The sequence below is a fragment of the Cynocephalus volans genome, chromosome 1 (genome assembly GCF_027409185.1).
Source record: "Cynocephalus volans isolate mCynVol1 chromosome 1, mCynVol1.pri, whole genome shotgun sequence".
NCBI lineage: Eukaryota > Metazoa > Chordata > Mammalia > Dermoptera > Cynocephalidae > Cynocephalus > Cynocephalus volans.
Genome location: NC_084460.1, coordinates 142,976,558 through 142,997,477, shown reverse-complemented (window position 1 = coordinate 142,997,477; position 20,920 = coordinate 142,976,558). Strand labels below are relative to the sequence as shown.

The 20,920-nt window shown below is 35.9% G+C and overlaps 1 protein-coding gene across 1 annotated transcript in view; it reads left to right on the top strand.

Annotated features, from left to right (window-relative positions):
• Positions 1-2,721: 2,721 nt before the first annotated feature.
• The window catches only part of ADGRG7 (adhesion G protein-coupled receptor G7), a 70,999-nt gene continuing 52,800 nt past the window's right edge, over positions 2,722-20,920 (top strand). The window contains exons 1-4 of the mRNA XM_063087546.1: positions 2,722-2,841; positions 10,750-10,762; positions 18,953-19,057; positions 20,065-20,169. Of these exons, the coding sequence (XP_062943616.1) occupies positions 2,722-2,841; positions 10,750-10,762; positions 18,953-19,057; positions 20,065-20,169 (343 nt within the window). The remainder of the gene's footprint in view (positions 2,842-10,749; positions 10,763-18,952; positions 19,058-20,064; positions 20,170-20,920) is intronic.

The window sequence follows — 20,920 nt, the reverse complement described above, 5'->3', positions numbered from 1 at the left end:
GGCTGAGGACATGAAGGCCCTAGGAAGCTACAGCTATTGGAGCACTGCAGGATTCTAGCACCTCCACCGAGTGTGGAAGAGAGAATGTCTGAGCACCACCAAAGTTATTTTTCCAGTCCCTTGACTACATTTCCTTTAAAACATTTGGAACACTGCAAGAGACAAACACTATCACCACACAGCAAACCCAGGTCCCACAATCAAGACTATTCTGCAGATGATCACACAGGGCAGTGCTTCCAAATCATATTCCAAAGAACACTATCTCTGAGAGATTCCTCTCAAGAAGGGAATTCTGGTCAAATAACACTGGGTACTTGGCAACTCAAAATGCACATGAGCACACTGAAGGCTCTAAGAAATTTTAGAGTAGAGGAAACTGTTTAACTTTGTGTAACCTGGTTTCATCCAAATTTATTTAACCACAGAGCTCCTGTTTAGAGTAATATCTTCCTTAGCCTTATTTCCTCATTCATGCAATGGGCAAAAGTGTTATCTGTTATATGGGGCTATTGTGTGGATTAAAAAGATAAAGACACGGATATGCAAAGTACATAGTACAGTGCTTGGTATATTCTAGGTGTTTGATAAGTGCTAATTCCTTTTCTTAGATTTAGTGTTTATTGAAAATTATCTTTATTCTTGAAAAGTAACATATATTTATTACAATAATTCAAAAAACAAATAAATACACAAGGAGGAAACTTCAAATGATAAAAACGTTTATAATGGATAAAAACGTTTCTCCTACCTTGGGTTTCTCAGGTTGCCAACAGGAATTTTTTTTTCTTTGTGGCAGGCTGGTACAGGGATCAAACCCTGGACCTGGGTGTTATCAGCACTATGTTTTAACCTGGTGAGCTAACCAGCCAGCCCCCGCAAGGGTATTTTTAAAGTACCCTTCCAGATATTTTCTGTGCATATACATGCAGACATATCAGCAACAGATATTTTTAATCTAGTCACGGTAAATGAGAAATAGATTCACATTCATTTATTTTGCAGTCCTGCAGCAGTACCTCTAGATTCTTCATTGTGTGATACCTCAGTGTGTTTTTCTGAAACTCCTGGATGAAGTACAGTTAGGTCCTCATGCTCATGTCCCCCAAAGCTGTACTTTGAGAAAGGAAGTGTTATAGAGAATTGGAGGGGGGGAAGACATGTTTTTTGGGGGGGTTAATGAAAGGTCAGCTTAAATGTAAAACTTATTTTGTAAAACCTTGCTTCATACTCCCTGAAAGAATTAATGGCCCAGAACTCTGTAATAATTAAGTTTGATCATTCTTCATTTTAGCAGTTACTACTAGTCTTATAGGTAGCTATATCTGGGTATGTCATCCCCAAGAGAATATGAGTTCCTTGAAGAGCCAGTCTGTGTCTTGTACTGATTCTGACACATTGAAGGTATTTAACATGGGTTTGATGAATTGAGGAAGCATCCAGAGCAGACCAGAGCATCTGTTCTCTCCACCAGGGACAGAACTCTGATTGAGGAGGTGAATATTTATGCATTCATTCTTACAGTAGAGGATGGAGGAGGAGGAAGAAGAACGTGAGATCCTGGGCAGGAGAGGTCAGAGCTGAGCTGCGGAGAGACGCCAGTCTGCAGAGACCTAGATGGTGTATTGGTGTCCTAGGGCTGCTATAACAAAGTACCACGAACTGGGTGGCTTAAGCAAGAGAAATTTATTGTCTCACAGTTCTGGAGGCTACAAGTCCAAAATCAAGGTGTCTGCAGGGTTGGTTCCTTCTGAGGATTCTGAGCGGAGGATGTGTTCCAGGCCTGTCTCACTGGCTTGCAGATGATCAGTTTATCCCTGTGTCGCTTGATATCATCATCTCTCTGTGCATGTCTGTGTCCAAATTTCCTGTTCTTATGAGGATACCAGTTGTATTGGATTAGGGCCCACCCTAATGACCTTATTTTAACTTGATTACCTCTGCAACAAACTTGTCTTCCAAAATAAGGTCCCATTCTGAGACAGTGGAAGTTAGGACTTCAATATATGGATTTTTAAGAGGACACAATTCAGCTCATAACAGATGGGTTGTAATGCTGGGCTTTAGTGCTTTTCCAAACTCACCCCGTGCCAGTGTGCCCGCTCACCAACTGCAGCTGTCAAAATGTAGGCTCCTTAAAGAAATGCAAACGCTGGGATCGTGTGTGGTTATTGCTTTTTATCCTCTCATTGACAACTTAGATTATTGACCTCAGAGGATTTTTGTGTGGTTTGAAGCACCTGCTAGTCTCCCTGCACTGGAACCTCCTAAGACAAAAGCACGGGAAGCGGAGCTGTAGGTGACCGTCAGGACCCACTGCCTTCGTGATTTCCTCTCTGGTTTCTTCTTTTTATTCCCTTCCTTTACTCTGTTGCTTGTCTGAACATTCACCCTTTGGCCCTCATGGCTAGTTCCTCCCCTTCGTCTTTATTGCCCTGAGTTATGTTCCTTTTACTGTAACTAATCACTTTTTTCACGTTCTCTTTCAGGAAGGATAAGGAAATTGCAAGCAGAGTATGTTCCTTTTGTTGGGTGATTCCAACTGTATCTTGCTGAATTAACCTCAAAAATCCTAAAATGTGAAGACACCTGCCTGCTAGGTTATTGAAAGAAGGAATTATTTTTATGTTGTAGAATAGTTTCTGATTAAACTTCTTGGCTTGAGAAGAAGAGAAGCTAGTTGTTTTTCACCCAGCAGTGGATTTATGGTTTGGCTTCTCCATGGCTTCCTGCTGTGCCTGTAATCTCAAGGTCCTGGTGACCACTGTGTGTGGACTGCTGACTGTTGTCACTTCGGGACTCAGTATCTGGAGGTTTGTGGTCAGGATCCAGAGAGGTAATGTCATCCTGCTATATTTAACTGAGAGTGAGGGAAGGCATCGAGTCTCTGTCTCTGCCACCTGACACACCAGTACTGCAAAGTGCCTTGTCCAGGCTGAGGCTGCCCACCAAGGTGGCACTTATGAAACAAAAGACAAGTGTTGATTAATGGCTAGCAGAGGATTGTATATGTAAGAATATGTGTGTGAGTGTGAATGGGAGAGTGAAGAATGAGACGGTTGAATTGACCTCTTTATGCTCTTTTAACTCCAGACTGAATTGATAGCAGAGTAATAATTAAAAGCATTAATAACACGTTTGCAGGTTTGTTTAGCTAAATCCAAGAAAGGTTAATAGTTGTGGACGGACATACACACACAATCAAACATGTACAGAATGGAGTTTCATTTCAAGAAGGAAGTTTAGGAATATTATCACTAAGGTTGTAAATGAAATGATCTCATGGTCTTTCCACAAATTTCCCCCTTTCTAGGTACAGAAAACAACTCAACGATTCAGATAATTAAAAAATTACTTTCTGGGTTGTTCAACAAATATTTGTTAGTCCCCTGCCATGTGCAAGAGCTGACATAGGAAAGGATGGGGGAGGGGCGGTAGTGTGTAAAACAATGATGTTACAGGAAAGCCCTTGGGAACTCATACCAGAAACTTTCAGTAATCCTAATTCTGGTTTCCTTGGGCTGCAGAGATTCTCCATAAAGGGATTCAATGTTGGATGTGCTAAAGCAACGTCTTTTTGTAAGTAACAGAAAGTTTCTAACAAAACTGTAAATAAGAGTAAAAAATGCCCAGCAAGAGATGCAGCAGGGGAGGCAGTCTGCCCTCTGAGCAGGTAACTGCGTTGGACTGAAGGTTGGGGAGGCACAGAAGCTCCATGCAGAGTGGCTGCAAAGATCCACGGTTGAGGGCAAAAGGGGTCCCATATACTGGCTGCTGCTGGAGTGGCAGCTGGGAGTGGATCAGCCCCAACCCCCAAGAACAGTGTTTAGAGAATACTTTATTAGTAATATCTACAGAACTAGAATGAGAACATTTACCAGAACAAAAACAATAAAGTTTAAATTTGGGGAAGATGTGGGGGGGGTTTTTGGTTTAAAGTTTGTTAAATAGTTTAATTCAGGTTTCAAATATTATGAACTACAGGTTTTACCCTGTTAAGGCTGCTTATGTTTATAAGATCTCATTCAAAGGTTATACTTTTGAGAAGTTCTTTCCTTCCTTCCTTCCTTCCTTCCTTCCTTCCTTCCTTCCTTCCTTCCTTCCTTCCTTCCTTCCTTCCTTCCTTCTTTCCTTCCTTCCTTCCTCGATATGACCTCTGCTTTTACACTTGATCTTAGCCAAAAGGCCGAGAAGCGATGACCTCTGCTTTTAAAGGGAAATCTGTGGTGACTTATAAAGCACACAGTTACAAAAGAACAATTAAAACAAGGACCAAAAACCCCCACAAACAAACAAACAAACAAATGAAAAACAAAAATAAACAAGGACAAAAGTACAAAAACAATATAAGGAAGAATGCAGGGTAGGGGACAGAAAAAATAGGAAAAATAAAGGCTTAGGGGGAATTGCTTACAGTAAATATAAAACATATCCCTGAGCTTCCTGAGGGCTAAGACCCAAAAGGAAGAATAAGTAACAAAGATCCCATTTCTAACAGCAGAAGCACATCAGCTCCTCAGAAAAGACAAACTTTTCTGTTGTCCTGAATTTTTCAATTGGCTCTTTATGTAGAAGTATCCCTCAGCTTTTGGGTAAACCCAGTTGAAAAAGAGGTCATCACTATCACTTAAAGAAAAAGATTGACAGGCTGGTACTGTTTGCTGTTGCTATTTTGCCTTGTACATTTTATTCAGAGGGCATTTTAGTTGATAAATTCCATTTCATTCCACTTCATGCCTGTCCACTCACTCCACTCTACGCCACATCTTTCCATCCCATTCCATCCCATCCCATCTCATGTTTTTGTTGAATATTCTTGTTTTGGTCCTTTTTTTGGGTATAGAGATGAATTGTTTTTAAATTTATTTTTTTAAGAGGGAGAGAGTTCACACATAACTCTGAGAAACTGATGAAAACTATAAATGTCTTATCCAGAAAAAACATACATAAACAGACATGTAAAATTTTGGATAAATTAATTTTATTGCATTCAAAATTTATTTTGTCAACATAAACAAAATATATAAATTATGTCTCTTTCGCTTTCATTTTCATGAAAAAGTAATGGCTTCTGTGAAAAATAGGAAAAAATTAAAATTCTTCTATGAGTAAATTTCAATAAGTTATTATTTTTGGCTGTAGAGTGAATATTGATATGACAATGTGTATGCTATCTATGCATTTAATTATTATAATACCTATAACTTCAAAAATTCTTACTATGTTCTAAGTAATGTGCTAAAAATTTCATATACCTCATCTTATTTAATCCTGACAACCACTTTTGAGGCAGATACTATATCTATGTTACAAATGAAGAATCTAAGTCTCAGAAAATATTTTCATACTTACATAGCTAGCAAATGTCAGGTCTGGATTTGAACCTAGATCATTCTGACTTCAGTATCTGTGGTCTTTATTTTATTTTTTGGTGTCTGGCCAGTACAGGGATCACACCCTTGACCTTGGTGTTATTAGCACAACATTCTAACCAACTGAGCTAACTGGCCAGCTCTGTATCTGTGGTCTTAACTCTACACTCTTCTGTCTTCCAAAAGGGAAGACAATGTTAGCCAAAATCAATGAATTCATCTTTTCTTTTGAGATGACACTGGCTGAAAACCCTAATTCACAAAGGTATGCTGTAAGCAGTAGAATCAGAGCATCCTGTTGTTTTTCTAGGCAAAATCGGGCTCTTTGGGGAGTCGTGTTGTCTTCAAGTCAATGGGATATACATTATTAATTCTGTTTACAGAGTGTAGGTTCATGACCATGCTTCAGTTTTAAGGCTTTTGGAGTCTTCAAATGCTGTCTACAGATTTTTGGCTGTGGAGTAACTGTAGTGACTTTGCCACCTTCTAGGTTGTGCAAAAGTGCTTCCTCCACCTTTGTAAAGCTGTATGGTTAGTTGTCTGCCTTCAGTGTTCTAGTCCAGAGCAGCAAAAGAGACTGCATTTTCAAGCAGTATGCATCCTGGTGACTACCTTTAATGAAAAGAGTTCTCACATTTACGTAACTCCAGACATCTACTAGCCATCAAATAGCCATGAATGAGCTCAACTCTGTCTAATTATTCTAAGTGTTAAGTTTTTCTTTTTATTTTTTTAAATGAATCATTGGTTTAAATATCAAACAAGTGCTTCAAGACATAGCCTCTAGAATACCAGTGATCTTCTCTGTAGTATAGAGCACTTTTTTATTCTGCTCCTATTTCTTAATCAAACCTCTTGTTAAAAGGTTACATTTTAAGGTTCTAGTCTTGATAAAATTGACAGCATTTCATGGGAGTAGACAAGGATTTCAGGATTCCTGGAACAGTCTTTAGCATTTTTATATGTTGCTGATGGAAACATTAAATAATAATGATCTTTTTTCACCAATGTTGAACAATGAGATGTACTGCCAAGTGTAACATTTTCTCCATCTATACTCCAAGGAACAGGATTTCTTATCCATTTGTAGTGGATTGAATAATGTCCCTCCAAACTCACTGAAGCTTGAATTGTATCCCCCAAGTTTTATGTATTAGAAACTTAGCCCTCACTAAGTGATTGTTAGGAGGATGGGAAATCCTATTATGGTATTCGAAAGGTGGGGTCTTGAAGAGGTGATTAGATTATTGGACCCTGCCATAATGACTGGATTAAAAACGGTGCTCATGGGCATGGTTTGGAGGGCTTAAAAGGGGAGCACAAAAAGTCTGTCTCTCTTGCTCTGCTCTGCTCTCTGTTCTGCCATTTTCACAATGCGATACCCTGCCATTACTGAAGTCACCACCAAAGAAAGTCTTTATCAGATGTGTTACTGGATTTTGGACTTTCTAGCCTCTGAAACTGTAAGCAATGAATTTTGTTTTCTTATAAATCACACAGTTCCATGTATTTTGTTATAAGCAACAGAAATGGACTAACACAACTATTGAAGTTTTATTTGGCAAAGAAATTTTTCAAAACTATTGATGACTTTGGCAATTTCCAAAAGGAGCTCAAGACTTGTTTTTTTTCTGATGTTTTCAGTTTGCCTAAAATATTCTTCATGTAGAGTTTCACATAGCTGTCATCTTCTCTGATGATTTAAATCTTAGGTTAAATGTCATCCCCTGAAAGAGATCTTTTCTATGCACCCAGTATGAGTTATCATTCTATTTGCTTTCTTTATAATGTATTTCTTATGGCTTTTATCACTGATAGCTTCTTATTTGTTTCCTGGTTGATGGTATTCTTTATTTCTACAATGAAAGCTCCAAGAAAATAGGGACCTGACATTATTAGCCTGTATTCCTTGTACTTAGAATAGTACTTGGAATATAGTTGCCAGTATATAGTTGATGAGTAAATAAAAGAATCATGTGAAAACCAGAAACTAGACTTTCTTAGTCCATTTCAGCTGCTTTAACAAAATACCATAAACTGGGTACCTTATAAACAACGGAAAATTGATTTCTCACAGCTCTGGAGCTCTGCTTCCTGGTTCAGAGAAGGTGGCTTCTTGCTGCATCCTTATATGTCAGAAGGGGAGAACTCTGGTCTCTTCAGCCCCGTAAGGGCACTAATCCCAATCATGAGGGATCCACCTTCATGAACTAATCACCTCCCCAAAGCCCACCTACTCATATGATCACATTGAGAATTAGGCTTCAACAGATAAATTTGGAGGAGACGCAAACATTCAGCCCGTAGCATGAACTAACAGTTGTCACAGAGTTATATTGAGAATGAAATAACATAGCTACCACTTCCTTCAGATTTACTTCAAAACATTAAAAGAAATAAAATTCTGGATTTGTTAAGAAAGACACCATTTTAGAAGAGTTTAGACCTTTTCAGTTAAGAAAGACTCTATTTCAGTTTTCTTCCTCTGCTCTAAGCCATGTGACATACGTCCATTTCTAGAACTCTCGGCTTCGTTAAGATCTCTCCAGTGTGTGTGGCCTCTTTTGTTTACCCATATGATCAGCAATCTTGTAGGGTGCTTTCATGATGGAGCAAATCTAAGTTTTGCCAGACCTCCAGCCTTTTCACACTGGGTGTTCTTCATAGAAAAACATTGTCTGATATATTTTCAGAATGGGCAGATGTAAGGTGCTCTATCTCTGTCAGCTTCTTGCTTCCACTAACAAGTGGAACAACACAGAGAGCAATTTGACTTTTGGGTACCATTATGCTTGATGATGAAAGTAAAATGTAAATCTAATTAAGCGTTACTGTATTTCTTTCTCTTGACATTGTCTGACTTGAGCAGGCTTGATGTAAGCACAGACAAATGTCCATAATTGTGATAGTGGGGGATTTAAAAAAAAAACACAAAACTTCTATCTATGACAGAGTATCTTAACCTCAGAACACATTAGCAATGCTACTATAGCTTATTTGACTTTATTTCATAGAATTTCCTGATCTCTGCCATTATGACTCTTTTCCGCACCCCTCTCCAGATATTCTAAACTTCATTCCCTATCACAGGATGCACCTATCTCCAGCCTAACAGGACACTTTAGTTGGTTGAAATATTGCCAAACCCTAAGGTCAAATTTCATGGCATTGATAATTCTTACACAATAGAAAATGTGGATTGTCAGGAAAGGTCAAGAAGAGTTTACTGTATCTCAGAAAATAATCTGTTCCCAGGTACTTGGCTTCCATTTAACTCAATTACAATACTTCCTCCAGAGAAAAACTTGCTAATAAATCTAACTTGTGACTGTTCCTGGATAACAGTTGCATTTTGGGGTTAAAAAAAAAAGTCCAGAGAAGTGTTTTCTGAATGAAGGAAGTTGGGTGTTAGGCAGCTTCAGTGTTAGTCTTAATCCTGCTGTTGTAAATCTCTTTTCTGCTTCTTTACCAATCTCCCTTCTTGCTTCCTCACATAACCACCCTCTAAATTAAAAAAAAAAAAAAAAATCTTCTATTAAAGGGAAGAGATTATTTTTTGAGAAATAAATTTTGTTATGCAATTGGCTGAGGGGCATGGATGATTTTAACACCAGTCACAGTGATATTTAATGTTGATCCCATTTTAAAAGTCACTGTCTTGAACGAAGAGGCTAGAATCTTGGTTTTGTGGATTATTCCCAGATTTCCCAGTATTAGATATTTTTACCTGAAATTGTGGATATGACTATCACCTGTGGGTCTTTGATGACACACGTGTTGAAGATCTGTTATAGGATATAATGGAGAAGAGTGTGCATTTGAGAGGAGGGGGATAAAGCTCTGGACCCAGCCTGCCTGGATTAAATCCAATGCTGCTGCTTACTAGCTGAGTAACTTTGAGAAAGGGACATTTCTGTGCCTCGGTTTTCTTATGTATTATGGAAGTAATAATGAACCCTGCCTCATAGGGCTGTTATGAGAATTAAATGAGTTAACACATTAAAAGATCTAAGATGTTGTCTAGTACTTTGTAAGCACTCAATAAATGTTAGCTACTGTTCTCTAATTTATGAATTTTTAGATAGTTCAGTGCAGAACATAGTTTTCCCCACTCCCTGATTTATATCTTGAATAGATACCATTGATCTAGAGTGGATCTTTTGATTGAGACTCAAGTTATCAAACTGCAGGTCTACGACAGGTTAAATATTAAGTTTGATTGACTAGCTCAAAACAGAAACAGAAACAGTTCTGAGAACTGCCATATCTGCCTCAATATGTTTTTCAGTATTTATACTACACCATCAGGGGAAAAGCTTATTAAAATATTTAACCAGTTTATTGAAGTATTTAACCAGGTAGTTAATATTAAACAAATTTTACCTTACAGACTATAATTTATGTATTTTGTCTCTATACATCTTTCAGGGTTTTTTTTTTTTTTTCCATAACAGAATAAACTTTCCTAAACATTGTCCCCTCATTTAATAGGAAACTTTATTCTCACCCAACTATTTCAAACTCCTGGTTTGGGACAAATGACAAGTGCCTGTATTCCAAACCCCCCAAACTGAGCCAGACACTAGAAAGGGTCTCCAGGTGAAGTTTCTTTGACAGAGGAAAGATGTTTTTATTCCCCCATTTATTCAAATTAGGCTTTTTGAAGCAGATTTCAATTTTGTCTAGATTAGGAGAAGAAAACTATAGTTTCCTCTTGGAATATTTAATAGTACACTTTCTCAAGCAGCATAAATATGTCAGGTATGTTCTGTATTTAATCTTCCAAGATGTGTAGTAAAAGTATTGAAAATAGGGCTAATATTTCTGGAAATAGTACTTACAATTTAAAAGAATGTAGGAAAATATCATTAGTATCATACTGGTGTTATAAAAGAAAATACTGCGATTAAATATGTTCCAGTGTGTGGGTCCTCAAGTAAAATGAGGCAGATGCTGGCTGCCCCTGTGAGAGGAGGGAGCAGGAGCCCTTAATTAGTCACAAGGAGATCTGAGTCTAGCACCTGCTTGACTACTCACTAATTGCTCATCTGGAACAAAGCACTCACCTTTATGTAGAATGAGAGGAATGGGCTAACAAATAGCTAAAATCATTTTTCGAGTCCATAATTCTAAAACTAGTTATATGATAATGAACAGGCCTCTTAATCTTTCTGGATCTGATTTTCTCTACGTAAACTACAGTCTTAAAGATGCCAATGCTACTTGTGCTATATTTTCTGGGTAATTTAGGTATTTCCAAGGCTAGAATCTTGAAGTGAGTAGCACAAGGTGTTAAATATATATTTATGACAGAGAAGTGGATGGTTCAGCTTGAACTAGATATCCTCAACAAAAATGCAAGTGGCAAAGAAGCCAGTCAACAAGCACGTGTTGGGTACCTTCTATGCAACTGCATTGTGCTACATACAAGTTATCACCCTTGTTCTAAAGGTTGTTGAAATACTCCTTAACTACAAGAAATGGCTCTTGACTTACAGCAAAAAGGCAGAATGAGTAGACATGGATAGGTCTTCTTGCTGCTTACAAACATATAGAGGTTATGGATAAATATGACAATAATTCAAATACATAAACAGGCTTTCTTTAGTGAAAGGAAATCCCAGGTGGCAGAAACAAAGAGTAAAGTCAGTATCATAATGGTGAGCGGACACTGGCATAAACCCTAGAGGCTGTGGCTTTGGTGCATTCATGGGGACAGGAAGCATGACTTTCTGCCTGTGTGAAGTGGAGAAGTTGGACCTGAGCCACCTGCATAATTCCTGAAGCCAGGAGGAGTTGCCTCAACCACAAGAAGGAGATTAGAAAAAATCTGCTCACTCGCTCAGAGAAGCATTAAATAGTAATATTATCTGTTCTGGGCTATGAGTAAGGGTGGAAAAGTCACTACAAGTAAGAGAAACCCCAGGCTATAAAATCTGAATTTGTCCTACCTGTATGGTATAGCAACTCCCAGTGAGAAATTATTCTAATAATAGTTTAAGACTACCTCTGATGGTGCCCCGGGATCATAAAAGAAGTAATCATGACATTTCCCTATAGAAATATTTTCATAAACAGGGCCATAAAGGTCTCATGGAAAAACAGTAATAAGACAAAGATGAGTTTATGATCTAAAATTACCTATGAACCATGATGGTGGATGCAATCCAAAGGGATAACCCTCCCCTAAACAGATATAACAAAACAATCTGAGAGAATATAAAGTATTTTTTAAATGATTAGAAAGTTAAAAATACAGGGGAAACAATCACAAAAGGAAAATATATTTTTATAGAACTTGGAAAAGAGCTGAAAAGTATTTCTTAAACAAAAAATATAGTAATAATAATAAAAATTAATGAGTGGTTTAAAAGGAGATTAGAAATGATTAAAGAGAAAACCAGGGAAATGGAAAAGAGAGCTGAAGAAATAACCCATACTGCAGCACAGTAATAAAACGAGTTTTTAACAATAAAATTAAGATTAGGAAACTTGAAATACATAAGGCTAAATCTCAGGAGGGTCTATCAGAAATTACAGAAGATAGTAGAAAATATGGGAGAGGCAAATGGCAGTATTTCATTCGTTTTTATAGCTGAGTAGTATTCCATTGTGTAGATGTACCACATTTTCCGTATCCACTCATCTGATGATGGGCATTTGGGCTGGTTCCAACTCTTGGCTATTGTAAAGAGTGCTGCGATGAACATTGGGGAACAGGTATACCTTCGACTTGATGATTTCCATTCCTCTGGGTATATTCCCAACAGTGGGATGGCTGGGTCGTATGGTAGATCTATTTGCAATTGTTTAAGGAACCTCCATACCATTTTCCATAGAGGCTGCACCATTTTGCAGTCCCACCAACAATGTATGAGAGTTCCTTTTTCTCCACAGCCTCGCCAGCATTTATCGTTCAGAGTCTTTTGGATTTTAGCCATCCTAACTGGGGTTAGATGGTATCTCAATGTGGTTTTGATTTGCATTTCCCGGATGCTGAGTGATGTTGAGCATTTTTTCATATGTCTGTTGGCCATTTGGATATCTTCCTTAGAGAAATGCCTACTTAGCTCTTTTGCCCATTTTTTAATTGGGTTGCTTGTTTTCTTCTTGTAAAGTTGTTTGGACCTTGAGAGAATTATATTAAGTGAAACAAGTCAGGCACAGAAAGAGAAATACCACATGTTCTCACTTATTGGAGGGAGCTAAAAATTAATATATAAATTCACACACACACATACACACACACACACACAAACCGGGGGGGGGGGGGAAGAAGATATAACAACCACAATTATTTGAAGTTGATACAACAAGCAAACAGAAAGGACATTGTTGGGGGGGAGGGGGGGAGGGAGAAGGGAGGGAGGTTTTGGTGATGGGGAGCAATAATCAGCTACAATGTATATCGACAAAATAAAATTTAAAAAAATAAAATAAAATAAAAAAAGAAAATATGGGAGAGGAAAAATTTGAAGAAATAATGACTGAGAATTTTTTCTTTCTTTTTTTCTTTCTGTCTGTCTTTCTTTTTCTCTTTCTCTTTTTCTTTCTTTAATTTTTTATTGTACAGACTTATGGTATACAGAGTTCTATTATTTGATATACGTATGCAATTTGTGATGTTTAAATCAGGGTAATTAGCATATCCATCATCACAAATGTTATTTCTTTGTGTTGAGAACATTTGAACTCCTCTTTTCTAGTCATTTGAAAATTTACAATAAATTGCTGTTACTCATAGACACCTAGTACTACTATAGAATCCTAGAACGTATTCTTCCTATGTAGTTGTAGGTTTATGTCCATTAAGCAACCTCTCCCTACTCCCCTCTCCTCCCTACCCTTCCCAGCCTCTAGTAACCACCATTCTACTTCTGTAAATTCAACTATTTTAGCTCCCACATATAAGTGAGAACATTTCTGTGCCTGACTTATTTCACCTAATGTAATGACTTCCATACTCATCTATGTAGCTGCGAATGATAGGATTTCATCCTTTTTTATGCCTGAGTGCTATTCCATTGTGTATATATACCACATTTTCTTTATTCATTCATCTGTTTAGGGACACATAGGTTGATCCCATATCTTGGCTATTGTGAACAGTACTTCAGTAAACATGGAAGTGCAGGTATCTCTCTGGTATATTAATTTCCTTTCCTTTGGATAAATACCCAGTAGTGGATTGCTTGCCGGATCATATGGTGGTTCTACTTTCACTTTTTTGAAGAACCTCTGTATTGTTTTTCATAATGGTTGTACTAATTTATGTTCCCACCAACAGTATATAAGAGTTCCCTTTTCTCTGCATCCTTGCCAGCATTTGTTATTTTAGAATTTTCTTGGATGAAAGCATGACTGAGTCTCAAGCAGGGAAAACAAAATCAAATCACATCATGATAAAATTTCAGAATATCAGGTTAAGAAAATTTAAAAGACATCTATAGAAAAAAAGATTCCTTAAAAAGGAATAACAATTAGACTAGAAAAAACACTTCTAATTAGCAACAAAAAAATCTAGAAAACAGTGGAATAATATCTTCAAAGTGCTGTCAACCCAGAATTCTATACCTTATTAAACTGACAGTCAAGAGTAAGGGAAAAATAAAAGTTATTTTCAGATAAATACTGGAGTATCTGTCACTCATAGACCCAGGAGGGAAGGAAGGGGTGGGGGGGGGAAGAGAGAGAGAGAGAGAGAGAGAGAAAGAAATTGAACCCAGAGGAAGGAATACAATATAAGGTACAATGACTAGCAAGGAAACTGACCAACTTTTTGGTGTATCTAAATACCCACAGATTGTTTTCTACATTTTAAAAAGGTAGTACTGCAGGAGATTCAAAACCAAGATGATAACAAAATGCTAAAAAAAAATGAAATAAACAAAATATGATATAAGGCAGAAAAATAGAGGCAGGCAAAAAATAAGATCATAGAAATAATAAACACGATTTAAGTAGATTAAACTCGTCAGTGAAAGATATTATCATACTATATATTATTGAAGCAAAACAAAATGTGGCTCATACTGTTTATAAGTAACACTGAATATTTAATAATACATAAAAGGTGGAAAGGAAATGATGATAAAGTCCATTCCAGGCAAATATTAACCAAACCAAAAAAAAAAAAAGCTGTTAGCAATATTAATATAAGAAAATAGAGTTTAAAGCAAAAAGCATTATGAAGAATTATTACTCAGTGCTGGTAGGAGTAATTCAACTAGGAAGAATCCATAATCCTGTGCCTGTATGCATCAATTAACACAGACTCAAAATATTTAAGGCAAAACTGGGTAAAAATATACAGATAAATATACAAATTTATAATCAGGGTGGTTGAATTTAATACCCTTATGTGAGAAACTGATAGATCAAGTGGAGAAAATTAATAAGGATTCAGAAATTTGAGAAACACATCTAACAAACAAGATCTAGTGAATTTATGTATTATCATTGCCACAATAAATAAAGAATATATGTTATTTTCAGAAAAAGTCTCAGTAAGTACCAAAGAATTAATGTCCTATAGGTTATATTCTCTGATTACAATGCAATACATTTGGAAGGAAATGCATAAAATAACCAAGAAAATCCCTTGCATAAGTAAAAAAAATTATTTTAAATATGAACATTCCATGAAAATGAAAGTTTCCTGTAAATGAAAATTACAAAATATTTAAAACTGTGGGGAAAGACTCTATATCACAATTTGTGGACACAGCTAAAAATATACTCGGAGTGACATTTGTAGGTTTGGGAATATGTTGCAAAGCCAGACAGATTTAAAATTAGTTATTTAAGCATTTTAACCTTAGAAATTAAAAAAAGAAAGAAAGAACAAATTCTAAGAAAGTATGGATATAATAAAAACAAGAAAAAATCAATGGTGTATGATACCATAATGGTAAATACACGACATCATGCATTTGGTAAAACCCATAGAACTGTACAACATAAAGAGAAAACCTTAACATAAAATTGAGTTAATAATAATAGATCAATATTGGCTCATAATTGTAACAAACGTACCACACTAATGCAACATGTTAATAACAGGAGAAACTGTTGGTGGGGGAGGGGGATGGGAACTATCAGTACTTTCTGCTCAATTTCTCTGTGAAGCTAAAACTGCTATAAAAAATAAAGCCTATTACTTAGGAAAAAAAAAGATGGATAAGGGCAGCAAGGAAACAATAAAAAAAAAAAAAAAGCCCCTACTGTATGGGGGAAAAAGAGAACAAATTAATGGAACGGAAATCAAGGAAACAAGAATTAAGATCAATAAAACCAAAGCTAATTTTTTGAAAAGATGAATTTAAATAGATAAATCTCTGGCAAGATTCATCAGGACAAAAAAGCATAATTAAGCAATATGCAGAAAAATAAAGCGGTCACAACATAGAGAAGCAGGATTTGAATAAAATCATAAGCAAAAACCATGGAAAATTTTATCCCAGATAATATAAAAACTTAGGTCAAATGGCAATTTTCCAAATAAATACAAATGGCCAAAATTTACCCCAAAAGGAAGAAAAAAACCTCAATAGAAGTGTAACCATAAAAATAATTGAATCTAGTAAAAAAAAGAAAACTACATGTAAATGCTACATATTGATTATCTTAGATATGACAATAGTAAAAATATGATGGAGAGGATAAACAACAATTTCAGAATACTGTTAATGAAGTCTAACTTATACATTTTTTCTTTCACTGATTGTGTTCTTAATATTGTGTAGTAAAATTCATGGCCACACCCAAGGTCACCGAGATTTCTTTCTATCTGCCAGAGGTTTTATAGTTTTGCATTTTACATTAGGCCTATGATATATACTGAGATAATTTTTGTGAAAGATGTAAGTCTGTGTGTAGATTCATTTTTTTGCATATGGTCATCCAGTTGTTCTAGCACCATTTGTTGAAAAGACTATTCTTCATCGATTTGCCATTGTTCCTTTGTCAAAGATCAGCTGACTATGTTTGTGTGGGTCGATTTATGGACTCTCTATTCAGCTGCATTAATCTATCTGTTTATTCTAGGGGGTGTGAAATGATGTTTCACTGTAGCTTTAGTTTGTATTTCTCTGACGACTGAGATACTGAGCATTATCATGTGCTGATTGCCTACGTCCATGTATCTTCTTTTATGAAGTGTCTGTTCATGTCTTTTGCCCATTTAAAAAAGTGGGCTGTTTGTATTCTTATCATTAATGAGTACTCTTTACCATTTACAAATTAAAATTCTAGTTTACAATTAAGTTTACAATTCTAGCTTATACTTCTGGATACAATTCTTTTGTCAGATTACATGTATTGTAAATATTTTCTCCCAGTCTTGTGGCTTCCGTTTTATTTTCTTAACATAGCCTTTTGAAGAGTAGCAGTTTTTAATTTTGATTAAGTCCAATTTATCAAGTTTTTCTTTCATATTAATAAGTGCTTTTTGTGTCCTTTAAAAAACATCTTTTTCTCAAACTGTCAAATATGTTATTCATTGTTTTCTTTGAGAAGATTCTTAGTTTTAGCTTTTGTTGTTAGCTCTGTGTTCCATCTCAAACTGATTTTTGAGGGTAATGAGTTTATCCAGTTAGTCCAGCACCATTTGTTGAAAACACTTTCCTTTCTCAATTGAATTGCTTTTGCACATTTTAAAAAAATAACTGACCATATGTGTTTTATTTATTTCTAAACTTTTATTTTATTTTATTGATGTATTTGTCTACCTTTATGCCGATTCCATCCATCTTGATTGCCATGGCCTTATAATGAGTCATAAAATTAGTAATGTGAACCATCCAACTCTGTCCTTTTTAAAGTTTGTTTTGGCTTTTAAACGTTTTTTGAGTTTCCATAAAATTTTAAAATCAACTTGCTAATTTCTACAAAAAACACCTTTTGTTTTTGGATTTTTCTGTATCAAATAGGGAGAATAGACACCTTAACAACTTTGAGTCTTCCGTCCATGGATGGTATATATCTCTGTTTATTTAGATCTTTTAAGTTTCTCTCAATGATGAGGTCTTGCACATATTTTGTTAAATTTATTTCCAAGAATTTTAGGATTTTTGATGCTAATTTCAATGAAAATGTTCTTATAATTTTTTTTCCCAATTGTTTGCTGCTAGTGTCATGCAATCTTGCTAAATTCCCCTATTAACTCTGGAAGCTTTTTTTGAAATTTTCAATATACCTCATGATGGCATAGGCAACAAAAGATAGTTGTATTTTCTTCCTTTCTTAACTTTGTTTCCTTTTCCTGCCTATTGCACTGGCCAGCATCTTCACTACAATGTTGAATAGAAATGGTTAGAACAATTGTATTGAACTCTTTTTCTGTCAGTCTTAGGGGATAAAGCATTCAATATTACACTATTAAGTAGGATGTTAGTGATCAGTTCTTCATAGATGATTTTTATCAGTTTGAGGAAGTTCCTTTTATTCCTTGTTTGCTGAGTGTTAAAAAAAATGTCAGATGCTTTTTGTCTCCTGCATTTACTGAGATGATCATATAGTTTTTCTGCTTTATTGTGTTATATGGTAAATTAAATTATTTTCTATTGTTAAACCAACTGAGATAAATTGCGCTCCTGAGATAAATCTCACTTGCTTGTGGTGTATTACCAGTTTTATATACTTCTGGATTTGATTTGCTATTATTTTAAAATAATTTTTGCATCTGTGTAAATGAGTTTTATCAGCATGTGATTTTCATTTCTTGTCTTTGTCAGATTTGGTATCAGGGTTATCTTGGCATCATGAAATGATTTGGGAAGGTTCTTACTTTCTCTGTCTTCAGAAAGAGTTTGTATAAGATTGTTGTTTTTTCTTTCCTACTTCACTAGTAAAATTATCTGAACTGGTAGTTGGTTGCTTTTGGGATTTTTCTCCTTATCTTTGAGTTTCAGCAGTTTGACCATTGATGTGTCTAGGTGAGGTGTTCCTTGTATTTATTTTCCTTGTGATTTGCTGCATTTCTTGGATCTACAAGCTAAAGTTCTTAACCAAATTTGAGGAATTTTGACCACGATTTCTTCAGATATTTTGTCTGCCCTGTTCCTTTTCTTCTCCCCTTCTGGGACTCCAGTTACATATATTAGACTGCTTGGTATTGTCCCATAGGTCTCTGAAGCTGGTTATCTAAAAAAATTCTTTTTCTTCCCAGATTTATACACAGACATTGAGCACTCTTTCTATATGGTTCCTTCCACTCTGGAATACTTGTGTTCAATTTCCAATTTCTCTGGTAGTCCCAAACAATTTCTTCTCACACCTTAATCTGTTAAGACTGTGGCTTTCTGCTTGAGTGAAACTGAAGCCACTTCTGCCATGTAGACTGAGTAAGTGCCATTAGTGGAAAGACTATAAACATGGAATACCCTTCAGTTTCTGTTTGTTTTTCATTGCTGTCCAGTGTATAGTGTATCTATGATATCTATGTATAGTATATTTATAGACACATCTATCTATCTATTTTCTATACAATCTCCTCTTTTTCAGAGGATTCTAATATCTTTGGTCAAAGAGAAGCTAAAGAGCAAGTTCACATACTAGTCTGTTATTTACTGTTTCTTTAGTTCCTCCATCAACCACCCCTATAAAGCTCTGTGAGAATGGTGGAAGCTGGGAAAATGGCAGATGCATTTGTCCAGAAGAGTGGCAAGGACTGAGATGTACAATTGGTAAGTTCCTTGGGGTACTGCTAGGATGCGAGGTTTAGGTGGTCCTTGTGTTAATAAGGACAGCAGCAAAGCTTTCCAGAATCTTCAGTTAATGACTATAGAAACTATGTGCATAAAGGTGATGGTTTTAAGATGAGTTTTAAGATGTGCTCAATAGTAAAAGTCAAGTTTTCCTCTTGGGCTATTTACCTTTACGTTTAATTGACTTTGTCTATTTCCCGACTGCCAAGTTTCTCTGTAAACTCATAGTTGTGTTTCCTTCTGGCTGCAAGTCTAATCCAGGGCAATTGGTGATATGGTTTCCGCAGGTCTTTCCAAGTGGTGATATCACAATTCTAACATATCTTGATTTTCTGAAATCAAGATGCATCTTTCCATCCAAGTATATACTTATATGACATTTTAAATCTTTTTTCTTCCTTTTCCTTGAAGAGTTGTTATTAAATTAGTGGTTTGACTTCAATCAATGGTATTTCAGAATCAAAGTGCAAGACCATTTGTTGATCTGAGGTGTGCTTCCCAACACCATGAACACTTCAGGCTGCCTGCTTAGGGTCCAGAGCCTCAAAGCCCACTCCTATCATTTCGTATATTCCTACCAGCCAGTATCTCCCACACACCCCATGACTTTGGCCTTTTTGCTTTAATCCACATCCTCATGATGCCCTTTGCTACCAAGGGCTCTATCTGCTAATTCACACATTTCCAGCTAATCTGATACACGATACTTGCTGATGTGTTCGTGCTCACATCTCACTTCTATCCAGTTATATATTGTGCACATTTTAACTGAAGCCTGTTATCTAATACACTAGTTATTCTAATGACAGTAACTTGACTGGATAGAAAAGTATAGAAGTTCCTGGCAAGCCACTGGGTTCTATATGCCTTCTATTATCCTTCAAATTATACTGCATAGGTTCTGAACTTTGACTTTTATATAGTTTTAAATTTGTAAAAGAAAAGTATAATTCATAGTGAAAAAAATCTTTTTCCTTCCATTACAGCTAATTTCTGTGAAAACAGTACCTATGGGAGTTTTACTTTTGCCAGAATTCCAGTGGGCAGATATGGGCCTTCCTTGCAAACATGTGACAAGGGCACTTCAAATGGTATGTGTTTTTCCAAACATCTCCTCTGTTTAGACACAAGGATCACTATGCCGAGTCACACCTATTATCCCTCCAATTAGTGTTAGGTCCCTGGAAAAAGCATCAACGAAGGTTTTGTGAAAGGCTTGGCTCCCATTCATGACGTCAATGTTCAAAGTTTAGGGTGGCATTTTACATAATCCTAATTTTCCTAAAAACCTTAATATGAATCAATTGTTTGTGAATTCCTCTTAATCCTTCTTTAATTGGTTTATTTTTGCAGAGTACTCTGTCTCCTAGAGTTCTATCAGGTTAACATTTGCTCTTTGATTTATATAATTTGTCTCAATTATTTTGGGAGGGGTTGTCAAGAATTTATTCAATATGACACCAAAAACATAAGCAAGAATAACAACAACAAAAAGACAAGGTGGACTGTGTAAAATTAAAATCTTTTCTTCATCAAACAACACTATCAACAGAGTGAAAAGGCAACCCACTAAACAGAGAAAAATATTTGAAAAACATACATCTCATTAGAGATTGATATACAGAACACATATTTAAAAACCCTACAACTCAAAAGTTAACAAAAAAAGATTATAAAATAGACAAAAGAAGATATATAAATTGCCAGTTAGATACATAAGAAGATGCTCAACATCACTAGTCATCAGAGAAATTCATATCGAAACCACAATTAAAAATCACTTTGCACCCATTATGACGGCTATTATAATATATATATATAAAATAGCATATGAAAATATAT